The following is a 26,030-nucleotide window of genomic DNA, read 5'->3' as shown; positions in this document are numbered from 1 at the left end:
ACCATCCTTTGGCAAACTAAAGATACTCTAATAAATTCATAATGCCGAGTCGATCGTTTGCCAAGTTTCTAACACTGATTTGACGAGGACACACATATACCTTGAACCGAAAGGACGTTTAAAAAAATTGGAAAAAAAATCAAAATATACCAACGCTCAAAATAGAGAACTAGGTGCTCCTACAATTCAATGAAAATTACCCTTTTATAATTTAAGCGATTTTAAATTTTTTGTCCCCTTAAGAGTCAAAAAAGTAATGTGGACTTAGTAAACGATGGAAAACTAGCCGCCACATATGAATAATACAAAAAACAAGCGTTTTTTCGCAGCACAACGGAGTTTTGGCTTCCTAAGTGGCACCTTTCCCCATTTGCCGCCAGCCAGCGAGCGCGCGGTGCATTGTGGGGAGATTTGCGCAGCCGGGCGTAACGGCGGCAAAAACAAGCCCGAGCAGAAATGGGCAGCATGACTCATGGGCCCCAAACCGAGGGGCGTGTTGGGGGCGGTACCTCGTCTGTTGGAAAATTGCCCCAATTTTAGATACGCCGAATTCAAGTTTTGCGACGGTTTTACTTTTTTTTAAGTTAAAAATAAAATAAACGTTTAGGCGCAGCTTCTTCGAATGTATTTAGACTTTATTTTAGTTTTTCATTTGTTGTACCGAAAACAGCAGTTTCCAAGTCATTTTTTGCTTTACGTCATATTGGAAAAACCATGCCGACCTTGATCCACGCAAACGGAATATTTCTTTCAGGGGTTTGCGTTAAAAAAATCACTAAGCTAGGTTGGATAATCAGGTGGCACTATATAAAAAGAGTCACGACCTTGTGAAGCACGGTTGTGCGAAAGCTTGTCGACAATTCAATGCATATTATCTTTATACAGTGCCACCTTGTTTAGAATTAAACAAATGCGTCCATTTACAAATATAGGCTGATTGAGCAACTCAATGAATACTCAGTCACTTCAACGAGAACCAAACGCTGTCCAAACAAATGATACAATCGCGAGCACACTCAGCGCGCGTATGACGTCACAATGAGAAGATATTGGGAGTTTTTGCTTAGCAAAAAACGGGTTACCTTCTCATAAATGTTTCTGAAAAAAAATCACAAAAAAAATAAAAATTTGATTTAAATTCACGAATATTTTTACGAAATAACATTAACACAACGGTTTGGCGTCACTTCCAAAAAGGTATGCATTAGTATGGCACTATATGGTCTTTTACAAAGCCATAAAAGTTTGGCTGCTAATTGCACCACTATAGAACTGTTAAAAGCGCAGCTTACAGGAGTTAGGGATTCTACAAAAAGCAACACAAATTCCGCCGTGAAACAAACGTCGTGAGTCGAACCCTAAACCCCTGGAACTTGGTTGCCTTCGAGAAAACAAGTGGCGTAATATTTAAGTTGCGGAGGCGATGTTAGCTCTTGTGTACATCGCGCCATCATCGTATATAGACATTGTCGAGGAGCGATGATAATATTTGCGTTCAAAGGTCACTGGCTATTGTACCACTGGTGAAAGGGGGGCACGAACTCCGGTGAGTTGAAAAAGGGCTGTTTGAACTCGTTTGGGTTCACTGTTCTGCTTGGGGCGGGAATACAAAGATTTTCTTGCAATTTGGGATTGTTTGGTAAGAATTATAAAAGGAGTGAATCACTATAATACGAAACTAGGAATGAAAGACACACACACATATATGTGTCCTACAACTGTGAGCTATAGCCCTTCTGAAGCTGCATTTTGACCAACGATTACGGCTTGCGTATCATTAGTACACCGAAAGCCATCGCAGACTCAACGAAAATGTTGATCAATGATGCAAGCAAGGCAGTTTAGAGAAACAACTAGCCTGAAGTGAGGTTCGAACTCACGACCTCCAGCCACTCCGGTACCGTCGCTCTACCAACTGAGCTACACAGGCTCAGAGAGGAGCAAGTCGAGAAACAACCCTGGCGCCAAGGAAACTAGAAAAGTACAATATTTTATTCCGATTCAATACCCGATACTTTGGACAAAAGTACCGCAATCCGATTCTACACCAAACAACTTTTATACTATGTCAAACAAAATACATAAAACTGAAACGTTCAAAGAGATTTTTTCCAATTGATTAGGCTAAAATTTGCCTTAAAATTAAGTTTCCTACGCGTTAAGAAGTTACCTCCAGTTGTTACCGTAATATTTGTTCAATAAATGTACATCGTAAGACAGAAATTACCGTGTTGGAATGTTAATCATGGCTGAAATTCCTATATTAATTTGGTATCGGATCGGCACCGATACAACCCTAGTATCGGACAAGTACCGATACTACCACTTGGCATTTTTTCCCTCTCGATTCACACAGAATATAAGACAACAGACGGTTGCCAACTTTTAAGATTTCCCGTTTTGGGGATTGTTGCCAACAACAAATCAAAGTGACGTCACAAAGAGCAGGGGGCGTCACAAATATAGCGCGCGAAGGCGTGACGTCACAACGCGACTTAAGGGGCACTCAAGGGCGATTTAAAGTCATCGAGATGTTTCGATGGCTGTTCAACGTAACATAGGACGCGATAATTGACGCGAAAATTAAATCGCGAAATTTGCGCTGCTAATCCTGACCTGTCAATCAAACTCTGAAAGAGATTTTGGGTTTTCGTGTTTGGCGTCAGATAAAAACTTCTCGCTATGGATAAACTGTGTGTCTTCGTAATGCTTTCTCCAAACAATTTAAACTACAGCTTTTATTTAAAAATAGAGTTAGCTCCACCAGGCAACTTATCAATAAATATAAATCGCTCTGATGATGGCATTAGAAATTGCCGAAACGTTTGAAAATAAAGAATGTCGCTTTTAACGTCTATTTGGGCCGTTATTTTCACCATTAAACTTATGAACAGATCCGTATATAGTGTTCTAAATCGCTCTTGTGGTGTAAACGAAGTATGAACCATCGTTATGTCGGTTTAAACTTCGTTTACACCATAAGAGAGATTTCAGTCTAATATAGTTTTTATTGTTCGTGGTTCATAACCTTTTCTCTATTGGGTCGTTGTCCGGTTTCACAAAATGGAAAAGTTGATCAATTTTGCAGGTCAATAAAATGAATTAAAAACAACCGCTCCGAGCGTTATAAGCAGAATTCAGACAAAGTTATTTAAGGTGACAAAAAAATGCGAAAGCTGCAACATTATTTCACTTGCAATAGTTTTCCAAACTACATATAAGACCTGAAAGTTAATCGCGTACTACTACTATAGCGGTGGCTGTAACCCTGCCAGGGTAAAAACTACTGCTACAGTAGTTGAAATCAGCCAACTTATCAGGTCATTTTAGCCAGGGCCGGAGTTTAAAGCTTTAAGGCTCTAAAAAAATACAATTTAGGATTTTCCTGATTTTTCTGACATTAGGATTTTTTGCGTAAATAAAAATTTTTTTTCGTTGAAAAATTGTTGATTTTTGTGAAAAAAATGCAACTTTTGTAAAGTTGGGTTGTGGGAAAAATTTCGCGTGCTTAATATTTCGAATCGCAATCGACGGCGATTTATCAGTGGCTCTGAATTGGGTCTTTGGTGTGAGAAAACAGTGACCTGCCAATCGCTTTGCAAGAATCCAATCGCGGCATATTGAAGATTCTTTAGACGAGCAGACGAAACGCAACGCGACAATACAGGAAGTACGCATTGGAGGCTAGAAGTTGAAAAACATGGATTTGTAGTTTGGCGTGTCACAACAAAGTGACGGCGTAAATGGGGGGTTGCTGAGAGGGGACAAAAATTGGCCGGTGCGTAATAATTTTTTTTTATACTTTGGAGAAAAAAAACAAGAAATAGCGTCCGATATATATGTGTACAAAATTGATTTCAACAGGAAAAGCTACACAAACAGTCCGGGGGAAGCAAAACTGAATTTAGGACTCGCAAAACAACTTAAACTTTAGACTAAAAAAATGTTCTCTGAAAAAAAGACTTGCTTACTTTATAGAATTTTTATCAAAACGTTTTGAACTTGAAAATAATTCATTTTTGGACCAGAATTTTTTTGCTTGGAAACACTGATTCCAAAGCCATGTTCACAGAAAAAAACGCTTTTTTGATTAAAGTTACGGTGCTCCCAGTGATATCTTAGCGCTTCGCGGTTTGCTGCAACTCCGCGTGCAGCAAAACTTCGCGGAAACGGCAGCTCCTGCATCGCGCGTTGCGGCCACCTTTGCATTGTGACGTCACACTAAGTTTAACCTTTAGCCTTGTTTTTTTAGTACAACGTATCACATCACCACAAAGTATTCGCCTCGTGGAAAACATGCGAGCTAAACCCGCGCCACACTTGGAACCCTTTTCGAAAGCGGCAATTGAAGCAAAGTGGCGGAAACTTTGTAGAAACAGCATTTATATACACAATGTGTGTTTTGTGATCAAGCCCTCCTGGAACGGTACCAGCCAACAATAAAGGCACACATTATGTAGTACACCGAGTGCCTATGGAAGGCTTAAAAACTTCGTGCGAGCAAGGCAAAGCTAGAAAAACAACTATAACCTGTGGTTGGGTTTAACAGTTGACTGCTTATTTGCTATTCTTTTAAAAAGATTTGACTAGGACTCAAGTCAAAAAAGATTATCACTGTGTAGAAACAACACATTAATGTACCTAAAGATATGAAATTATGTTGTGTGGTTCCAGGGTTAGTAAAGTTGAACTTTATATTACTGTCAACAGGCGATTTGTGAACCGGGAAATTGCGCGTCGTTTTTCGTTTCTAACCGACAACATGGCACGCTTGCTGTGTTGTTGACATCCGCTCATATGTTAGTGAGCTCTGGCGATTTGACAAACAAGCTCACTCCGTATGGGTTTGGAAATCACGTGGGCTTTCCATATTGCAGCTGCAGGTTAGGACTCAAGCAAGTATTACTCGAAACAAATAGTTGAAATCCTTTGAAGTAATGCAACTTAGAGTACAGGTAAATGAACACAGCTGCACAGCGCTCAACTATACTTTAAAACTTTAAAATGACCTCATATTAATTTTTATTTAGCGATACATTGCAACTATTTTGATCGACTATTTTTTGGGTAACAGCTTAACAAAACCAGTAAAAAAAATACAAAACGTCAACAATGCTTGTGTTTTGCCAATCTATAAAACAAAGGGTATACTATCAACGACAATGCATTGCTTTATTTTGTAAGCAAAAAATGAAAAATGGTTGGAGGTTGGAGTTAGACGTAGAATGAATAACGAAGCCCATACAGAAGTAGGTGGCAGTTTGAACGTTTAGTATAAATCTTCTCAACCAAAATTCAAATAAAGATATATTCGAAACGTTCACAAAACGCTTCCTACTTCTATACAGGCTCTGTAATTCTTATTAGTTTAAACCTTGAACATACAAACAAAAGAAACGCTAAACCAAGACGGGAAGCGGCCACGAAATCGAATCTGGCGCGCAACTCGCAAAAGGTAAACACTGTTCCATTACGCGGCCGCCAGCCACGTGCTGCTATAGCCGGTTGTCATAACAAACCACGACCCCCTGGCGACCACGACAAGTCCAGACACGAGGTGTGCAGCGAAGCGTGGCGACTGGCAGCGCGCGCGCGCGACGGATTGCGACAGTGCGGCTTTGTGACGTAACAGGACGCGACAATGGCAAGGCGTTTTGACTGAGCCCACCTTGTTTTAGTGATGTTGGAATCGTTTTAATCAGCTCGCCAGTTTGCAATTGCAGCTTTAAAGCAATTAAAAGCATTTTGACCTAAATACCCCAAACGACTACAATTAGCAAGCCAATAACTTCGAAAAGGCTATAAATGCGTTAAAAAGGCCGCTTTGAAGCAATCAAAAGCATTATTTTTACCTAAATACCCAAAAAGACTTGCATTAACAGGCCAATAACTTCGAAAAAGCTATAAAGGCGTTAAAAAGGGTCGAAAAAAATACGTTCTTGCTTTTTAAACGGACTTGCGAATATACGCAATACCGAACAACGGTGTTTTTTCACCTATTTTTTTAACCTCGTATTGTTTCGGATGGCAAAAAGCCACCTGAGCGAACTGAAGCGCGCCAAGATTTTTTATAGAGCATATCTCTAAAAGTTGTGACGTCACAGAGTTAAAATTGTTACACAGTCCTTGTTTCGGCTACAGTTGTCTAGCAAACACACTTTTAGCAAAACATATTAAAAAAAATATTATTTATAAATAAAACCCTGCTGCGTTGCAAACGTAAGGCCTATACGCAGAATACAGCGTCACGTCATTCACCGGGGAGCACCGACTGTGTACAAAATACCCGTGGGGTAATAACGAATATGGCATCGCATTACCAAACATTAGCAAACCGAACTGGTCAGAATATCGGTTCCGCAATGAATCGCGAATTGCGACATTTGTAAGAATTACACTTTGTCGGATTATAGCTGTCGGTATTTACCGAGAAGATGAGTACCCGCTATATGTACAAAAGAGGAAATATTGCATTTCCGTGTGACGTTGTTACAACAGGTGATCGATCCTAGGGGGGTATATGGTATTGTTATAAAGTTCCGTCATTAATAATTTCCATACAGCTGCTTTCTTCATTAAAACGCAATTTTAAAGCGATGTGTTACAACAGCGAAATACCGGGATTTCAAACCGGGTTTTTATTACGAAATCAAAAGATCGCAAAAGGGAAAGTTACACTTGCATTTTTGAACACAAGTGTAATATTCCAGTTGCATAATTGTGCACTAAATCGAAAGACAACCCAAGGTTTCCGAAGGTTTCTTGTCTTAAACGTCTCGTTATGACGTTACTTTTCGACGTCATTACTGAAAATTTGCAGCTGTTTCGGTAAAACTAATTGAATTATAAAAGTTAAACATTTGATAGCCTTGATACTAATTGGACTTTCAGCAGTCAAAATGGCTTCTCATATCATTGCTAAATTTGTCTCATAAAATGTCGAAATAGGGGTAATACCCAACAGGGTGCCTACGAATGTCCAAAAAATGAAGCGAAGTATCGGTACTCGTCCAACACTAAATTAATACAAAACATTTAGCCATGGTTTGCGATCAAACGCGTACATTGAAAGGAAAATATATCAAAAAAGTAGGGTCAACAACAATTGGATGTAACTAAACTTTTAACGCCAAGAAAATTTTGGTCTTTTAATCTGTAAAAAAACACTTTAAATGTTTTTCGGGTATTTTTCTTGTTTAAACACAGTAAATGACGTCACTGGGTATCGGGTGGGTCGCGATTTTTATTGTCCAAAATATTGGGAATCGGGCTTTGGAATCAAGTGTCGAGTATCTCTCTAAAGTCTAAAGCATTGGTTCTCAACCTTTTTTCTTTCGTGGCCCATTTGCGTTGCAAAAAAATTCTGGGGCCCAATAGAATTTTTATGAAAGGAAAAGCTTTAAAATAGGTTTAGAACAAAACACAGCAGAGCATATTTCAAAACAAATTATTTATTCAACCGTGCATTAGTGAGATACTTGCGGCTATAAAATAAATTTACATTCCTTTTTAATTCCTCCCCAAGCTATTATTCCTGTAAAATTAAATATAGTGACACAAATGAAACTAAATCTAGCTTTTTTAAATTGTTCTGTGGCCCACCTTAATGTTATTATGGCCCAGCAGTGAGCCATGGCCCACTGGTTGAGAACCGCTGCTCTAAAGCGAACCATTGTTTAACCCAGCGTTTCTCAATCGGTGCGCCGCGGGCACTGGTGCGCCATGGAAGGCTGCCAGGTGCGCCGCGAGCAAAAGGAAAAAAAATAACCGACATAACAACGCCAAATTCGCAATAATAACCACGACATAATAAGATCTAAAATAGTCCAGATAAGACCTAAACATGTCGAAATAAGTTTAAAATTAATCGGAATAAGACTTAAATGACAAAATAACGTTTTTAATCTCAAAGGCTGAAGTCCCTTAACAAAAATGCAGGCAATTTAAGAGAAATGCCGGTACACGTAAAAAATTTCCCGCGAGCGGAGCTCGCAAGGTGCGCCGCAACGTTTTCATACGTCTCTTAGTGCGCCCCCAAGTAAAAAAGGTTAAGAAACACTGGTTTAACCCAAGGCTTCCAAAAACTTTCCGCGGCCAGCAGTCGCCTTGCAAACGCTGTAATGACTCATTGTACTGATATAAGCTTACAGGGGGACAACATGATGCCAGAATATAGCGGGGATGTCCGTGTACACACAATATCGCGAGCTCCATTGTTACGACTCGTGCCCACTGTTACGTCACACTCATAAGCGCGACGCTTGTCAACGAGCATTGGGGAAGGAGGCGAAAAACACCTTGTTTATTTTCGTTTGGCGACCTACATTCGACGCTCCAGTGCGAAATGAATGGGAATAGAGGGAAGGTCGTTGGTTAGATGGGCGTTGGCTCGAAAACGCTTCATCACACCCAAACTTGGACAACTATATAGTTCTAGATTTCTAATGCACTGAATAAGATCAAAATGTGGCGAATTTGAATTCTAATCTAATTTGTGTATTGGTTGTATGCTCTATTTCTAGTTCTAATCTAATTGAGATTTTACCAAAAATACTACTTTGTCCAACGGCATTTTGATTTACTATTTTCAAAGAAATTAACTTAAAAAAAAAGTTCCAAATTAGGGTTAAACCATCAACAAGAGCAGAAAAGGCTGTTTCAGGTGCAAAAGCGACCGACCAGCCAGGAAAGTCGGGCAACAATTTGATCGACAGTTAACAGGTTGGTGTACAAAACGAAACAAAAGAGAGGGGGGATAAAAATAGATCAATTTAACCCGATCTCTGCTGGGTAAACTTATAGCAGGTGGGTGAGTGGGTGGATGGGTGTATCGAGTTTTCGTCGCGCTGTCGCAATCGCTCGCGCGCTTAATTGTTTAATCACAATGGCGATTGTTTGGCTAGCAAGTGCTGTGAGCGCGTTACTGCGATATCGGTTCGCGCCAAATTAACAAGTGGGACTTCAGGATTTCCGATACCCGATATTTTATTCCGATACTTGACATTTTATTCCGATAACCCGATATTTTAAACAAGAAGCGTCGCGATCCGACCTGATACCAATTGACGTCATTAATATGCTAAAACAAGCAAAAAAAATTAAAATGTGGGTATTTTTTCATAAAAAAATGAGGTTATTTTTTCGAAAGGTTGTTAGGCTAAAACTTGGTTTAGCGCTAAGAAGCTTAGGTATAGCTTTAATTGCTAACCTCTTATTTTTTATTAAATTTACACTTTAAATTAGAAATCACTGCGATGGATCGTAAATAAGGTTTAAATTCACATATTAAATCGGTTTAGGATCGGCAGCGATATCCCTTTAGTATCGGACGAGTACCGATACTAAAACTTGGCTTCTGGCATCGGCCCCGATCCGATATTATCGGACATCCCTAGTGAAACCATTTCCGGCGCCATCTTGCTTGCCCGACTTACACACAGCGAGGAGAGAGGAGACAACCGACAATCTGCGTTAGTAATAACAATAGGGGCGTCGAGTGTCGCGTGTCGCGGACAATGAGCCGTGATTGACGCGCCACGCGCGACACAAAAATACCCCTTTTATCGCTTAGTGTTTCTGAACTTTTTTCGCGGCGACCGCAAAACGAAAATACTTGGCGAATCCAAATAAGACTCGAAGAAATGTAATAGCATTTGCAACCAACCAAAACACATTGATTAAGAAAGACATAAAAAACACATTTAAGTGCTGTTTACCGCTTTCCAAATTTTGGAGAATTTTTTCTCAGAATCAATCTCAAAAATCTAACCATATAAAGCAGTGCTTCTCAACCTTTTTTCGCGGCGACCCAAATATTAAGCGTAAGTATGACGACTAAGCTTTGGCGACCCAATTGGTTTTTCTTGTTAGCGAACTAAAAAATAGCTTCTTGTTAGCGAACAAAAAATTTTAGCATAAATAATTTGAAATTTAATGATTATTATAAGACATTATTTGTATTGCTTCCTTGATTTTTTTGATTGAAAAATCTTGCTTGGAACCAATCCCAATTAGTATAAACACGTAAACTACTGCGGTCGGCGACCCAACCAAATCAAACAGCGACCCAACTTCGGGTCGCGACCCATGGGTTAAGAAACAACACTGACTTAAATCGAGCCAACCGCGGAGATACAAAAAACAACCGACCTCAAAAACACAAAATTCAACTCCCTATTGAATCGCCATAAAGTATTAAGAGGTGGGATTTTCCGTGGTCAAAAACAGCGGCCCGGGAGCAGAGTTATTATTACAACAACAGCTGTGCGTTTAGGAGATTTAGTGCGTTGATAGTACGGAATAAGGGAAAGAGGCAATCGGTGATTACTAAAGTAGTGGTGGCCAAAACTGATCTTTAATGCAGTGCTTAGTTCTAATTCTAGTTCTAATCTAATTCAGATTCATCAAAAATGCTACTTTGTCTAACGTCATTTTTTGCCTATCACGTAGAAAACCCTATGGTTGGCTCGCAAAAATGACTGAACATTACGTGGTAATTAGGTATATTATTATTATAGGCAGCGATACCACCCTAGTATCGGACGAGTGCCGATCCTGCCACTTAGAATCCAGTATCGGCCCCGATCCGATATTATCGGTCATATCTACTACCACCATTCATCGGGTATCAGCTCCGATCTGATATCACCGGCCATCTCTAATTACAAAAGCTGTGCGTAATTCAGTGCTTTCAGTTTGGAGTCGAACAAAAGATAAAGAGTTAATCGGCGCTGGTTTCTCTATAAGCCTAAGTTGCTTTTTCCGTTTTGTCCAACGCCCATATAAACTCAATGAATCCTGGAATCAGGTGGCACTGTATAAAGACAAATTGTATTAGATTCTCGACAAGCTTTCGCACAACCGTGCTTCATCAGGTCAAAGTATAAAAAAAAAAAAAAAAAAAAAAAAAATCAATGAATCCTGTTACCACTTCACCCGTCCGACTTATATCCTATTACTTTTTGTAAAATCCAATGATGATGAAAAAGGTAGAAAACTCCACGCTGCGAAATAAGTTAATCGACGCTTTGCAAAGGCTTCTAGCGAAAACATAACAGTGTCGATCAACTTCTTTCCCTTTTGTCCGAACTAAACGCACTGAATCTCCTTTACGTACAGCTGTGGTAATCATGTTTGGTCGATAATATTTTTGGAGCCGATACCCGATGCCTAATTGGTAATGTGGACGCTCGTGCTATAACTAGGGTGATATTGCTGCCGCTAATATACCTAATTGATATGTAAGTTTCAGTCGTTTTTACGATCCAATATAGCGCTTTCTACCTTATTCACATTGACTGGATTTTACAAAAAGTAATAGGATATAAGTCGGAACTGGTGGAGTGGTAACAGGATTCATTGATTTTTATTTTTTTTTATACTTTGACCTGATGAAGCACGGTTGTGCGAAAGCTTGTCGAGAATCAAATACAATTTGTCTTTATACAGTGCCACCTGATTTATACAGTGCCACCTGACAGGATTCATTGAGTTTAGATGGGCGTTACAAAAGTGAGAAAGCAAAGGCTTGTAGAGAAACCAGCGCCGATTAACTCTTTATCTTTTGTCCGACGCTGATTTAAAGCTAATGAATCCCGTCTCGGCTTCGGTTTGATTCGACGCCGAATTAACCCCACACAGCGCCACTCCAAGCATGACTCACTTGTGGTCTGCACGCGATGCCGCTACCCCCCAGATTTGCCCCCCCTAACCGCCACTCTCGAAAGCGCGGAAGACAAACAATGGAAAGGGAGCGAGAGAGCGCACGCGACGTCGAGTGTTGCGTCACAGAGAAGATGGGCGCCGCTGGTTTGGCTGCAATCGTGCAAAAGTTTCCGACCACGCTCTCAAACAACAAACCTTTCTCCACAACACAACTTGGAAAATAATTATACATTTGAATAATATTCAGTTTTCTGTTTTCTACACTGCGCTTACCAAAATATTATTTTTTTAGATATATATTTTTAAAATGCTTATATTAAACTTAAAGCGCACTTCAGTCGCCTATATTTTGTTAACCTTATTAGTAACTGTGAGTTTTAATGCAGATGAGGTCACTTTTAATCCAGTTAAAATTACTGCAATATTTCTAATAAAGCGCAATATTTTCTAATTTTCTTGCAAGTTTTTTTCGTTTCAAACGATTTAATAAAAAAACGCCCAACGACGGTCAAACGTAAAAAGCAACTAAAAACTGAAAATTAAGCTATTTTTGTCAAATTACAAAAAAAACGCGTCGTATCAAATAAATTCCGTCGGCGCGTTTTACGCATTTTCCAACGCGTCGCAATCCCCGTCAAAAAGGGGGCAAAATGGGGTTTAGGGGGGGGTATGGGACAATTGGCGCCACAACAGGAAACCACAAAAGGCCAGACGGGCACGTGTGTAGACGTAAACCCCCCAAATTTGCCTTTTTCTCGACAGAGTAAATCGGCTGACTCGAGTGCTCTTGAGATTACTTGATCATAGGTCGGAGGTGAACTACCAATCGGCAGTTAAAAAGCGGGAAAGTCCCAGTAATAGGCCCCCGTTAAATTAAACCCACAAAACGAAATAGGAATAGTTGAAAGAATATCAAAGCTCATACAGAAGTATTGGTATTATTTTGCACGTATCGAATAACTCTTTATTCATTTTAAACATCTTTACTTCATTTTCAACATGTTAAAACTTAAATAAAGAGATGTTTATAACGTTCAAAATGCTTCCTACTTCTGTATGAGCTTTAATATTCCTGCTACGTCTTACTACAACCTCCAATCATTATGCTCCGAAATGGGAAACAGAGTTTGGATTTAAAATGTAACTAACAATATTTTAACAAACACATCTAATAAAAGAATATTGCCAGAAGAACAATTTTATAATGGATACAATGCCTGGCAGCAACTGTACATTCATTAACGATTTTTCGTTTTATATCAGAAAAGGAACTGTTAAAATTAATACAGAGAATACGTAGTCAGAATATCAAAGCCCATGCAGACGTAGGTATTTATTTTGAACGTTTCGTATACCTCTTTATTCATTTTTAACATAGTTAATTTTGCATGGGAGTTGATATTCTACTACGCCTCACTACAACCTCCAACCATTATGCTCCAAAATACAGAGAATAAAGCTCATAATTATATTTTTTAAGAAAGAAAGAACAACACGACAATTTGAATTCAATCAACATTTATTGAGCCACATAATTTTTGTGCAACAAAAATGGGCCACGTAAAAAAAAAGGTTGAAAACCACTGATTTAACAGAACAGATGTTAGAATTAAAAGGCTGTATGTAAGTTTATTCGGACGACTTATAGCGAATATGAGCGTTTTTTGTTGAGTCTTTCTGTAGAATTGCCGCAAACGAGCAAGACCAGCAAACACAACAAAAAGAGTTTGCAGAGAGCCAAGGGGAAAGCACAACATTGGAGTCTGGCTGGCGATGAGTCACACAACTACGAGCCTTTGTTGGCTTTTGACTCACCCACTTATAGATATAACCGACAGCAGCTATCGTAACTTATGTTTGGTGAGCCCGTGCTGTCACGGCATACCACCTGTTACATACGACCGGTTAAAAATGAGGAAATTAAACTTTTCTATACTCCGAAAACAATCAACGCGAATTTTTCCTCTACGGAAATTCAATTTTCTTAAAAGACATTTTTTGTATAAAGTATTTTCGTTTAGAAAAACAACCTTTCTTAAAATCCCTTTGAAAAAAACGCCTGCTATTCGTTACTCGACTTAAATTTTGTAAACATTTTCATTTAAAAATCTCGTTTGTTTACTTGATCAGTATCGTATTATTTACTTGATAAGTCATGTCAAAATTATAATTTTGTTTCACGCGTCATTTTCAATGTGTGTGTGTGTGTGAAACGATATTTGGGACAAACTGTAAAAAAATTCCGACCAATGAAACCCGATCTGGCCGAATTCTGCCGCGCGAAAGTTAACGCGTGGTTTGGCCAGCTGCTAAAAATCTCGCCACAAACCAAACAGCTTGAAAGAAACTTAACCCGGCGTTCCAGGTGTAAGTGTTTGATTTAAGCTTAGAGCGGCCCACCAACAGGTGTACTAAGCACTTTTAAGCGAACAGATGTTGGAATTAAAAGGCTAGGTTTCTAAGTGGGGATTTTACGAAGGGTGATCTATTTGACTAAAAAAATAGATTTCGTAAAATAAATTGAGGAAATAGGGTGAAATGAAAAATCGCGAGAATTGACCTTGCCTGTCAATTAATTCTGACCCCGTGTCCTAAATTAGGTTAAGGGCGCTAAATTGACTGAAAACGTGATTTCAGGTTTTACGAAAAAAGACTGAAATGTTAAAAAAAATAGACTGTATTATTTTAAAAATCAATCCTGAAAAAGATATAGTCGCTAAAATAAAAAAACAAGAGCGTTTAAAAGAACCGTAACAAGAAACCGTAAAATCCATCAAAAAAAGACAAAAGAAAACCGCAAAATTAATTCCTTGATAAAAGAACAATATTTTTTCTGAGCCGTATGTTTCTAATTCTAAATCTGGAAATCAAGCGGCACTCTTAATTGACCGACTGTATTAAAATCTCAAATTGAAAAAAAAAACATGAGGTCAAACCGTCAAAGTCGAAATGCCATATGAAGCACGTTTGTGCGAAAGCTTGTTCAAATTTTAAAACAATTTAACGTTAAACCACAGATTTCCAGATATAAAAAACAACAATAAGTAAAGCAGATATTGCACGTGCGGCCAGTAATGTTTAAATCAGTAGTCATGTGCCTATGTTGTCCCGTGGGAAGTGCGATTAGCAGCAGACAGGTGCCAGGAGTTGGTTAATCGATAGGGTCGCCCTCGTAACGCAATTAGCGAGCCATATGCAAGCCTGCCAAGTTTGCCGACAGCGCTAGATACACTTGCTGGCTGGCTGGTGGAACACGCAAACGGCGTCCCTGGGGGACAGGGAGGATTACAAACGTTTGTAGGGCGAGATTCGGCCGGGTTACGCCATATTTAAGGGGTTTTTAAGGGGTTATTAAAGGACAAAAGTAAAGTTTTGTCTTTTCGAATTTGAACACGAATTTGTACTTCGTGACTTAAAGAACTCATTTTATACAAATCGACAATTACTTGTTTCAAATAGAAGTCTCTATGTGGTTTCTAATTGGTAACATCATAATGAATTGAGTTATTGATACTTTTTTTAGTGAAAAAAAGAAAAAAAGGCTTAATCAAATGAGTCGCCAAGCGAGACTGATTTACTTGGTCAAAACAGCGCTATTAACAGTTCTGTAAATACAGCTGTACAGCTATAGTCATGTTTGAGGATTTTGTGTGGAGTTTGTTTCGTTTAGTTAATTGCCGGATATGCCTTTCAAAGCCCAATGTTAATAAAAATTATAACTAAAGAAACTAATTCTTATTATTTTTTTACATTCCAAATGAAATTATTTTATTTTGTCCAAAGATCCCTTCAAGAAAATAAGAAAATAAAAATGTAAAAGGAGACAATTTAGACGCAATCAATGACTTTGCGATAAAATCGCAATAAAAAGAGTTTCCAAATTAAAAATGGCGTTATTTGTGCGAAAATGGCATTAGAAACATCTAAAAATCAAACACCGCGACTTAATCGAATGGGTCGCCAAGCGAAACAAATTTGCTTTGTGAATATGTCGCTATAACAGCTCTTTAGACATTGCCGCTTAGGTTGGCCCTTTCAAACCTTCTCTCCAATTCGGGCGCGCTAACCAGGGACGGATATAAATCAATTGTGGCGCAATAATTGCGTCGCGGCGTCGATTTATGAGTGTGTGTGTGGCGAGCCAAGAACGAGTGTGCTTGAGTGACAGCTGGACTAACTAAAGCAGAGGTCGGCAACCTTTTCCTAGTCGCTGTTCAAAACCAAACTCAGGAAGGACTCTGCGGGGCGTTGAATTATAACTATATTATGTTGTTAAAATGTGTAGTTTTTAGACTTCCATAATAAAACATTTGCTATTCAAATGATTTTTGTTTCGAAAAGCCTACAATCATTGTGTTTCAACCCATATATTTTCCAAAATTGGGTCGCTAACTGCAGTAGTTTTATATGGTCAGATTTATTGAGATTGCTTCTAAGCAAGATTTCTCCAAACTTCGACACAATTGCGATACGAAGACATAGATTATATAAACATTTGTGACAGTCAACCTAATTTAGGTTGACAAAATGTGTTTAGAATGTTGTGTGTTTCTCCCGATTTGTTCTGTCTTTGCAATATGGTCGTTGTATTGGGTCGCCAAAGCGTTGTTGTAATGCCTTTGGGTGGTCAACAAAAAAACGTTAAGAAACACTGCCCTAAACCAAAACAGCCAATGGTTAGCAGGCCACATTACGCCACTATAGAAGGCCAGGACAATTTATAGTGGTCACCCAGGTCAGCTGTTTCGATTACAAATCCAAATCCGCTGACGTAACTAAACGGTGCCTTTTGTTTTTCGGAAAAAAGGCAGCAAAGCCATGTCAAAAGGTAATGTTATAGTAAGGCGTAATGTTTAAGTCATGCGCTTAATACGTGTTTAATTAAACCACGCCAAAATGGAGGTTTTTTTAAGTTCCAGTTTTTTTTAGAATGCCAAATTATAAAAATTTATTATTTTTTTTATATATCACGTAAAACAAATTACTATTTTTACTAAAAATACGAAGTTTCAAATTTTCCCTTTTTTTTGACAGTTCCAAGTTTTCGGACTACAAAATTTTAGAATTGCAAGTTTTAAGAATGCTATTTTTAGGTTTTATTTGTTAATCTTTTTTAAATAACATATTTTGAACATTTCCAGGGTTTCACAATTCCTGTTTTTTAGACTGTTCTGCATTAAAAAAAATCGCAAAACGGCCCCACATACTAAAAATAACAACCTAATCCGCGCGCTAAGCTGTTACTATAAATAGACAAATAGACGCGCGAAGCAAGAACACTGTCGAAAGGTGGGACGCAACGACGCGTGACGACTAGGCGGTGACGTCACAACAAGGCTCGACCCGCGCTTGGCCTTATGACGTAACAGTGCCGATGGCGAAAGCGTTAGTCAGAGCACCTGGGCACCCTGAGCAAGGGTGCTTTACATTTTTGAAGGTTGATGTTTATATTAGTAAGAAGCACTTGAGTTTTCGATGGAGGCGGACTTAAGAGTAAAACAAAGGATGTTTGGGTTTTTCTGTCGCGTCTATTTGATGTCGAATTGCAAACAAAGTAACGTCACTTTATAATCGCGTCGCCATTGGGCGGGGATTCTTTTGTAGTTGATTTTAATGTGAAACTGTGTTTTTTTAATTACTGATACACAGCGCTGTAAACGAATTTAAACAAGTGTAATCAGGTGGCACTATTTAAAATTATATTGAAATACTCGACAAGCTTGGGCACAACCGTGCTTTATCAAAAAAAAAAAACTCTTTTCTACTTTGACCTGATGAAGCACGGTTGAAAAATAGGGTCATTTGGAAAGTTCAATAAAGTGATATCCGGGCATTTCGCCGAAATGTGGAAATATGGTGCCACTATACGTGGAAAAAATGCTGGCACTATTTTATAACGTGGAAATATGGTGGCACGACAAATTGTATTGAAATTTGAAAAGCTTTCGCACAACCGTGCTTCATTAGGTCAACGTCGAAATGAAAGTCCTTATTTTACTACCATTTGTCGTTAAACAGTGCCAGCAAATTTCCAGATTTGAAATTAGACAAACACGGTTACCATCAAAGAATGACATTCGTTAACGGTTACCAAACTAAATATTAAAAAGAAAAGTATAGTATCATAGAACTCTCTCAGCATAACATTTAGTTTAGCGACGAATACATCAAATGCTACTTAGCTATTCAGAAGAACGTAAATATTAATAAAGTCTAATTGCAGCAATCGGCCTTAAACGAGATTCGAAAAAGCGTCCACGAATTCGCATAACCTTTAGTTTTTACCGATGGTTCCGTAGTTTTTGGCAAAATGTTACTATCGACAAAACTTAAACTTATCAGTTATCACAAACCACTTGTTATTTATAAATACCCACAAAGTGAAACACAAAACAAAACGGATTTAAGTTTTCCTATGCTTGGTAAGATTTTATATGCTTCGTAAGTTTTCCTATGCTTGCTAAGAAAGTATACATCGGCTAAGCTAACCAGTCACAAACTAATAAATGTAACAATCAACTTTAAATACCCACAAAGCGGTCAAACATAAAACGAATGCTTTGCTTTTCTCAAGTATATACGGCTAATCTAACCAGTCATAAACAAATGTTTTTACTTATAGAGCTTCGGAACTTTATATACAGACCGTTGCGTATATTTCAAAAATAAACTCTTACAGTGCCGTGCAAAAAGCACAACATATACTTCGTCTTGCAAATCGTGCAAAAAATCACGCGATATCGTTCAAAAGTTACTAAAGCTCAAACCGGTGAGGCCGTTATAAGCACTATTAACGATCGATGCTAATTGTCATGACATGCGGTGTGTAGTAGTTCTAAACGGAAAACAATATAAGGTAAGCGATGTAATGCTGCGTTTAATAGTAACAATTTGCACCGGGTACAGTTTTCACTAACAAGGGACTGAAAGTGTTTTAAATAGTTGAGGGGTTCTTAAAAGTGGGTCCATTGACTCATTTGGGGTATGTGGATTCGTTTTGGAAGGTACATGATTTAACATATTTGTCTATATTTTATAAAATGGAGTTAATTTTGGGGATAGGCTGGGGTTCGTAAACCGGGGTACGTGGATTAGTTTTTTTGGGTTCATTTTGGGCGTACATTAAAGCCTAATAGAAATCTTAGTGCATAGTTTTTAAACGATAATGATAAAGAGGATTGGCTTGAAAAAAACGCTTTGCCGCCTGGGCATTAAGTGTGTTTAGACAAGTTGTTTGTTTTATATTTTCCCACAAGTTCGACCGAAAACAGCAGGTTACTTAAGTTTATTTGTTTTATGACGTCTTCTCTTTAAAATCTCATGCCAACCCTATAGTCCACTGTTTCGGGGTCCGCTTTTAAAAAGAGTTTAAGACCCCTGGCACGGTTATATAGGGAATAGGGTAATCAGGCACTATTTAAACAAAATTTAATTGAATTTTCGAATCGCGCTGTTTTTCTACTTAGTGCATTTTAATTTCTTTCATTTCCACTTTAACCTGATGAAGCACGGTTGTGCGAAAGCTTTTCAAAATTTCAATACAATTTGTCTTTACATAGTGTCACCTGATTGCCCGTAAGACCAGTTACAAAGATGATATATAGAGAAACATGCGCTAATGTGAATTGACTTTATTTGTGTGGCACCCGGCATCGCTAGCAATGCTAATTAACCTGTAAGGGTGTGTGCTACAGTTATATATAGAACAGGGCGGTGTTGAAGATCCGGTTTAATGTGTTCACCAGATGACAGGCTTACCTGTTTCGTGTGCATTACGCCAATTGCGCCTCGCGAATGTGCGAAGCCATTAATAATAAATCGCACGTGGTCGAAAGAAATTAACTGAGCGTCGTTTTAAAAGGTCGCACTACTTTCGACATTGGAACAACGACTTTAGTAAAACTGACAAATAAAAGGTTTTTAGTGAAATTTATGAAAGGGGTCAAATATTGTCATGGTTGTTATTGGATGCGCAATCTTAGATTTGAGTTGAAAGTTTTAATTTAAAAAAGGCGGCATGATTTTTTTTACATTTGTGAAGTGACCCTTTTTAATTGAAGGGGTTCATTTTAAAAGAAACAAGCACATTGCTATATTTCTATCATCAAGAGTTTCCAATTTAACGTGTAGGCAGTTAAAATCGTGTTTATCAGAGGAAGGAAATTACAACCCGTTTTAGGTTTATTTACATTTTATAACTTTTTAATTAAGCGTCTCATGGTTTTAAGTGAAGGTGCCAGATAATATAAATTTCATTTTGAAACCGATACCCGATATTTTAGAGAGAAAGAAGTATCGCAATTCGATTCGATACCTAATGACGTCATTATTATGTTTATAGGCAAAATGGAAATTGAAACGTTCAACAATAATTAAGTTTTGGTTTTTAGGCCCAAATTGATTTAGCGATAGGAATTTCAGTTAATCCACTATTTTTATAATTACAAATTAAGTTTAGTTTTTTTAAATAGGAACTGCTTCGTTTGATCGCAAATCATGGCAGACATTTCTAAATTAATAACTAATTTCCTATATTAATATCAAATTGGCACCGATACCACTCTATTATCGGACGAGTACCGATAATAGCACTTGGTATCGGGTATCGGCTCCGATCCGATATTATCAGACATCCCTAGCTTTAAGTATCGAATATAGACAGTTAGGTGCTTTTACTTTTGCTGCCGCAAAGTCGAACCAACTACAATGCGTGGCTATTTTCAGGCCAGTGTTATTACTACGTTACGCACGTGCCGAACACAGCGTTACGATGTTAACGAGCGTTTACTGCGCACGCAAAGCCAATTGCGTCAGACGATAACGTGTACAATAACGCGCAGGACAGACTTGACACGCAAAAAATGCAACGTGTATGTATGTGCAGGTTAATCACGGGCAATTTCTCAACACGCGCGAAAATTCTTTTCTTTTGTATTAAAATTAGTGAGGTATAATTGCGCTTGTAATGATAATGATAAGGTTCTTAGCTACCAGCGTCAATTACGAAGCCAAATAAATATAAGAATAGAAATTTTAAAAAAATCCATAAACGCCGATTCTGCAGGTAAATTACCGCAATTTCGCAAAACGCACGAAAAAATCACTTTGGCGTGTGTTTTCATGATTTTTTTTATATTAAAACTAAGGATTCGATACCAGGTGTTTTATTTCGATAACGGTACCCGAAATTTAGAGAAAATAGTATCGATCAGATCCAGTTATCGAATGACGTCATTACAATGGTTAAGCATCAATTTAACTTGATATGCACAATGGCAGTGTATTCCAGATTATTAGGCTGGGCTTTGTTTTGTACTTTAAGAAGCCTGTGTATTATGGATTGTTATAATAATATTTTTTTTGTTTAATTTACTTTTAAACTAACTCTGGGTCGGCACCGATACCAACCTGATGAAGTAAATAAAAAAATCTTTTAGGTTTGGAAAGAAAGATTTTTTTTAGCGATTTAGGGGCATACTCATGCAGAATTTAACAGTTTTTTTGTGTTATTTAAGTTTGCGCAGAAATCCGTAACAAGAACGGAAGAATTTTAACAATTGGACAGAAAACGCGAAGAACTAATCCTGCGGTTTAAATTCTTCGGGGAAAAAATTCCCTTGTTTTGAAGATAAAAATAAAATTAAGGCCCACCAATTGCTCCGATGATTTATCTAACGGCCGCATTAAAGTTTCACGATCATGTAAATCGCGCTCGCCGATGGAATACCGTTACGTCATAATGTAGCGCGCGAACAATGTACGTCACACTTATGATCAAACAAAACAATCGGTGTACAATGGCGAAATTGCGACGCTTGAAACACGAGAGCCGGTGTTTGTTTTGTGGGGTTATTGTGAACATGGGTTACACAGCAAGCAATGTACAATATGAAGGAGACTGTTTCTGTTCCTATTTTATGTTGTAATTTGTTTGTGACTAGTTTTGCATTTTTAACCTTTTTAACTGCAAAAAGCAAAAAAAAAAAAAGACGAAAAATATTTTACAAATGAAATAAATGCATATACTGTACATTTTTTCAACCAGTTTAAAAACACACAATTTTTACTGTTTATACAAGGAAGTTCTGTGTGTCATGATCTCGACCACACTCATACTCATGACCTTCACAAATCAAAACCAAAAAATTTAAGAAATCAACCGCAAGCTATAGGAAGAGAAAATCACAATGTACAAGGAATTCCACAAATCCAGCCGAGCAGAGTTCATATTGCTGCTCAATTGTCAGAAAAAAATTGAAAAAAAAATTACCGGAATTTCGCAAAGCCAAAAGAAATGCTGAAGAAAAAAAAGCCCCCTTTTTGCAAAAAAATTTAAAATATACACACACGTAATTCTGCTAAAAAAAAATAGATTTCTAAAACCTAAAACATATTTTTAAACAAAAATATTATAAATTATATATTATACACACGGCCAAAATTTTTTGATTGATAAATAAGCGTTTAGACTGTGTAAATTGAAAGAAAAAAATATAACTCAATACAAGATGCGAATACAACTGGCCAGAGTTTGTTGTTCTGAAATACACCAGTGGTCCTATTTCCTGGTATTACCACAACATAGCTAGAATGTCTGTACATGTACGCTATATACCTGAACTTCCTTGTGAGATCTGGAGTTTTGGATTTTCTAGTTGGAGTAACCGCTGTAGATGAACTGCCCTCGCCAGAGCTCTGAAACAAACAAAAAAATGTCATCGATTAAGTTCACAAAAACTAAAGTAGTATATTTTGTATTTAAAACTTTATTTAATATTGGGCATCACATTAGTTAGGGATTTAGCGTTTTAGAAAAAAGCTGATTGACCAAGTTGATTTAAGATACATGTGTACATCTAGAACAGGGATATTAATCTGGGGTCTGGGGACCCCTTGGGGGTAACATGGACAAGTTTTAGGGGGTCCATGAAGGCTTGTTGATGATCAAAAACAGCAGGTTTCTTAGAGCACATACACAAGTAAGTAACATTTTGAAGGTCTCAAACAAATTTTAATTTATGTCTTTTGTTTGACTTTTAAAATTTATTCTACGTCCAACTACAACCTCAAGCCATTATCTTAAAATTCATTTGAAACGTTTAAAAAAAAACATTTCTAAAATATATACCGAATACTTCTAAATATACCAAAATAAGTGTAAACAAATTAAAATGGTGCTGAATTGGCATATAACTTATTTTTAAATAAATGTTATTACTTGAAAGCAAGAAATGTCGGAGCAGGCTTAGATCTCGATATTAACCAAAATAATAATAATAATAATATTATTGTTTTATCAACTGAGGAAGGAAAGGATCGCCGATAGTTCCTTCATTGATAACATCAAACACAAAGAATAGAAATGTTGAAAGCAAGCAGTTTTATAAGGCGTGGCATTGGTGATTTTAAAAGACAAGTCTTGCTTACAAAGATTTCTTGCTAATTCTCTAGTGTACTTACAGAAGTACTATAGTTTGACATACTTTGAGAAATTAAAAAAAAACGTTACTGTACGAAAGACAAAATTTACCTCTCTCTGTCTTTTCTTCTCCATGTAACTAATCACTGACTTTCTTGTGATTGCCGTGGTGAAGCTTTTTCGTCGCCGCATCGTGCTTGTTTCTTCACTCGCACTCACAGCAGAGTCCTGCATTAAAACAAAACTTAGTTAGAATTTAAAAGCTATGGACCACAAACAAAGAATGCAACTAATTTTTTTTACAATTTGAAAGTTTTATCAATTAGTATTTCAGCTAAAATTTAAAACTATAGACCGTAACCAAAATACAAGCTATTTTTTAACAATAAAAAGTTTTATCAATTATTTATGTTAAAATTTAAAAGCGATGGCCTATACCAAAAATGCACCTAAACTTTTTACAATTAGAAAGTTTTATTATTTTAAAAGGAGTATAAATTAGCAATTTAAAATACATGTGGGATTATTAAATAAATAACATAAATTTGTTTGTCATGGATTATTATGCAAACAAATTTTGTTTAGCCACACATTCTATTACAGTGGTTCTAAACCTGTGCAACACAACCAGCTTTCAGTTCAATTACCAAAAGTGTAATGTGGATGCCATATTTATGCTTTGCCACATTAAATCAAAATAAAAATTTAAAATCTACAGCCAGAGTTGGGAGCTAGGTTTGAAATTGCCTTTACAAAAAATAAATATTTTAAATATTTTTTTCTTAAACCATGTGATATGCAGCGCCAGTAAAAGATTGAGCTGGAAATAAAATCGGCTAAAATTTCCCAAACAAAATATTTTTCAAAATATATTTTTTTAAACCAGGTGGTATGCAGCGCTTCCAAAAGTTTTAAGCTCAAAATTAAAAAGCTTACCGAAGAGTGAAACTGACTCTCGATTTCGTCTCCCATTAGCAGGTTTTCGATCATCGGACTCTTGTCGACCACTTCCACTCCCGCTTGCCAAGAAGATGTCCACACATCCTGGTTCGAGGAGCTCAACTGATACGGCTCGTCCTCCGAAACTTCACTCTGGAATTTCTTTTTCGCCTCGCTTGTCAATTCGTTGAGCGAGGGTCTCGAAGGAAGAGTTGCGGGGCGAAGCAAATCACCGAATGCGGATTCACGTCGAGTCAGAACACCCTGCTCTGGCTTGCTCTGCTGTCGCTGGTAAAAGGCAAGTCGGCCATCTCTCTTTAGTTTGTGGTAACCTGCAGAAAAACAGAATGTGAAGGGTCTAATAAGCATTTATTTGGTCTAAAAAATTTGTATAAACTACCTCCTTTTGATGGTAGTAAGAAGAGTATTTTATTAACCTATTTTTCTGATAACATATAAATAAATGTATTTATTCCCAGCTGTTATAGCCAGGAAATTTATATTTAATTTTCCCAACAATAGAAAAAAAATAAAAATACTATCCTTTCTAAATAAAAATTCCGAAATAAATCACATACTTTTTCAATCAAAGGTATTTTAAAAATGTAACTTACAACCGGCAATATTAGTTAAAAAAGCTAAAAATACAACTGTTCGCATTAGTAGGTTTTATGGTCATTCAGTTTGCATACAAATCTCTATAGAGTATAATAAATATATTATATTCCATACAAGTTTTCAAACATAAAATCATTACCTTCTGGATGAAATGTCTCAACCGAGGTCTTAGCGTTTTGGCTCAGACTCCGTTTCAAAAACGACTCGACGACTTTCTTTGACTCTGCCCAAACCTGATCGGGACTTTTGCGCCTTGAGATGTCATCCTCATTTTCGGCGGTATCGGCAGAATCGGCTGCGGCCCTGGCTTCCCCCTGGCCCCTGACAGGGGAGGTTTGACGATTGTTGTGATTGTTGTTCGCATTGTTGTTATTGTTCATCGTTTTATGTCGACCTTCGACTTGCGACCCACTCCGCTTCGGAACGTGCATCATTGCAGACACATTGGGAGCAAACATAAATTCAAGGTAGTTTTGATGGTTGTGGCAAGAAAAAGATACTGTTTTTGCGATGTTTTACTCCACAGTTGTATAACTGTTTATATTCAGTTCAGTTGGATATTTTTTAGCACCTAAATCAATAAAAACTGAAATTAAAAATTGAATAAACATTTGGAGAACAATGGCTGGGTGTAGTTAGACTTAGAAGTACAAAGAACATCAAAGCCTATACAGAAAATTTATAGTTTAAAATAAACCTGAATTTTGGAGCATAATGGTTGGAGGTTGAAGTAAGACATAATAAGAATATCAGAACCCATACTGAAGTAGGTAAACTTGAATTCATTTTAAATATTTTGTATTTAGTTATATAATTGTTTGGTCCCTAAATCAATAACAACTATACTTAAATTAAAACTTACTTGTTTACATATTTTAGTGTTATCATAATATACTGGCAGTTTTTAAATCTTCAACCAGTGTTCTCAAAAGTGACACAAAACTATAAAAACTAAACTGATAAACATTAAACTGGACAAAACTCATTCAGATATCAGCATTAATGTGTTTTATCATAATTGATTTTTATTACTTAGAAGTGTTTCAAAAAATAAAGACATAATTGACAGAATGTTGGTGAGTGGTGATTATCCCTGGGGAATTATCTACCGGCGTCTAGTTAAACTGATAATCACTAGAGCACATGGTCTGAATACTTGCAGTAACACAGGGCCTGCCTACTAAATAAGCAATATAGTATATGTATAGAAATATTTTAGCAATACATCCTTTATTTAACCATCGTCAACCTAAATACCACATTTTTTCAAATACAGACTTAACCTAAACATAAATAAACTCTTCCAATTTGGATTCAACCAAATTTTCAAGTTTGTACAGTGTCAAACTCATACATATTGTAAATAACTGAAAAGCCATACATTTACGAA

The 26,030-nt window shown here is 37.3% G+C and overlaps 1 protein-coding gene across 1 annotated transcript in view; it reads right to left on the bottom strand.

Moving 5' to 3' along the window:
- The window catches only part of LOC146136907 (uncharacterized), a 52,584-nt gene extending 27,127 nt beyond the window's left edge, over positions 1-25,457 (bottom strand). The window contains exons 1-4 of the mRNA XM_083396062.1: positions 24,780-25,457; positions 24,020-24,354; positions 23,195-23,311; positions 22,280-22,359 (exon numbers count right to left, since the gene is read on the bottom strand). Coding sequence (XP_083252188.1) covers positions 22,280-22,359; positions 23,195-23,311; positions 24,020-24,354; positions 24,780-25,098 — 851 coding nt within the window. The 5' untranslated portion in view covers positions 25,099-25,457. The remainder of the gene's footprint in view (positions 1-22,279; positions 22,360-23,194; positions 23,312-24,019; positions 24,355-24,779) is intronic.
- Between the last annotated feature and the right edge of the window lie 573 nt (positions 25,458-26,030).

The sequence above is a fragment of the Ascidiella aspersa genome, chromosome 8, assembly GCF_963924565.1.
Source record: "Ascidiella aspersa chromosome 8, kaAscAspe10.2, whole genome shotgun sequence".
NCBI classification, from domain to species: Eukaryota; Metazoa; Chordata; class Ascidiacea; order Phlebobranchia; family Ascidiidae; genus Ascidiella; species Ascidiella aspersa.
Note: the sequence above shows the minus strand (reverse complement) of the source record. Positions and strands in the feature narration are given on the sequence as shown.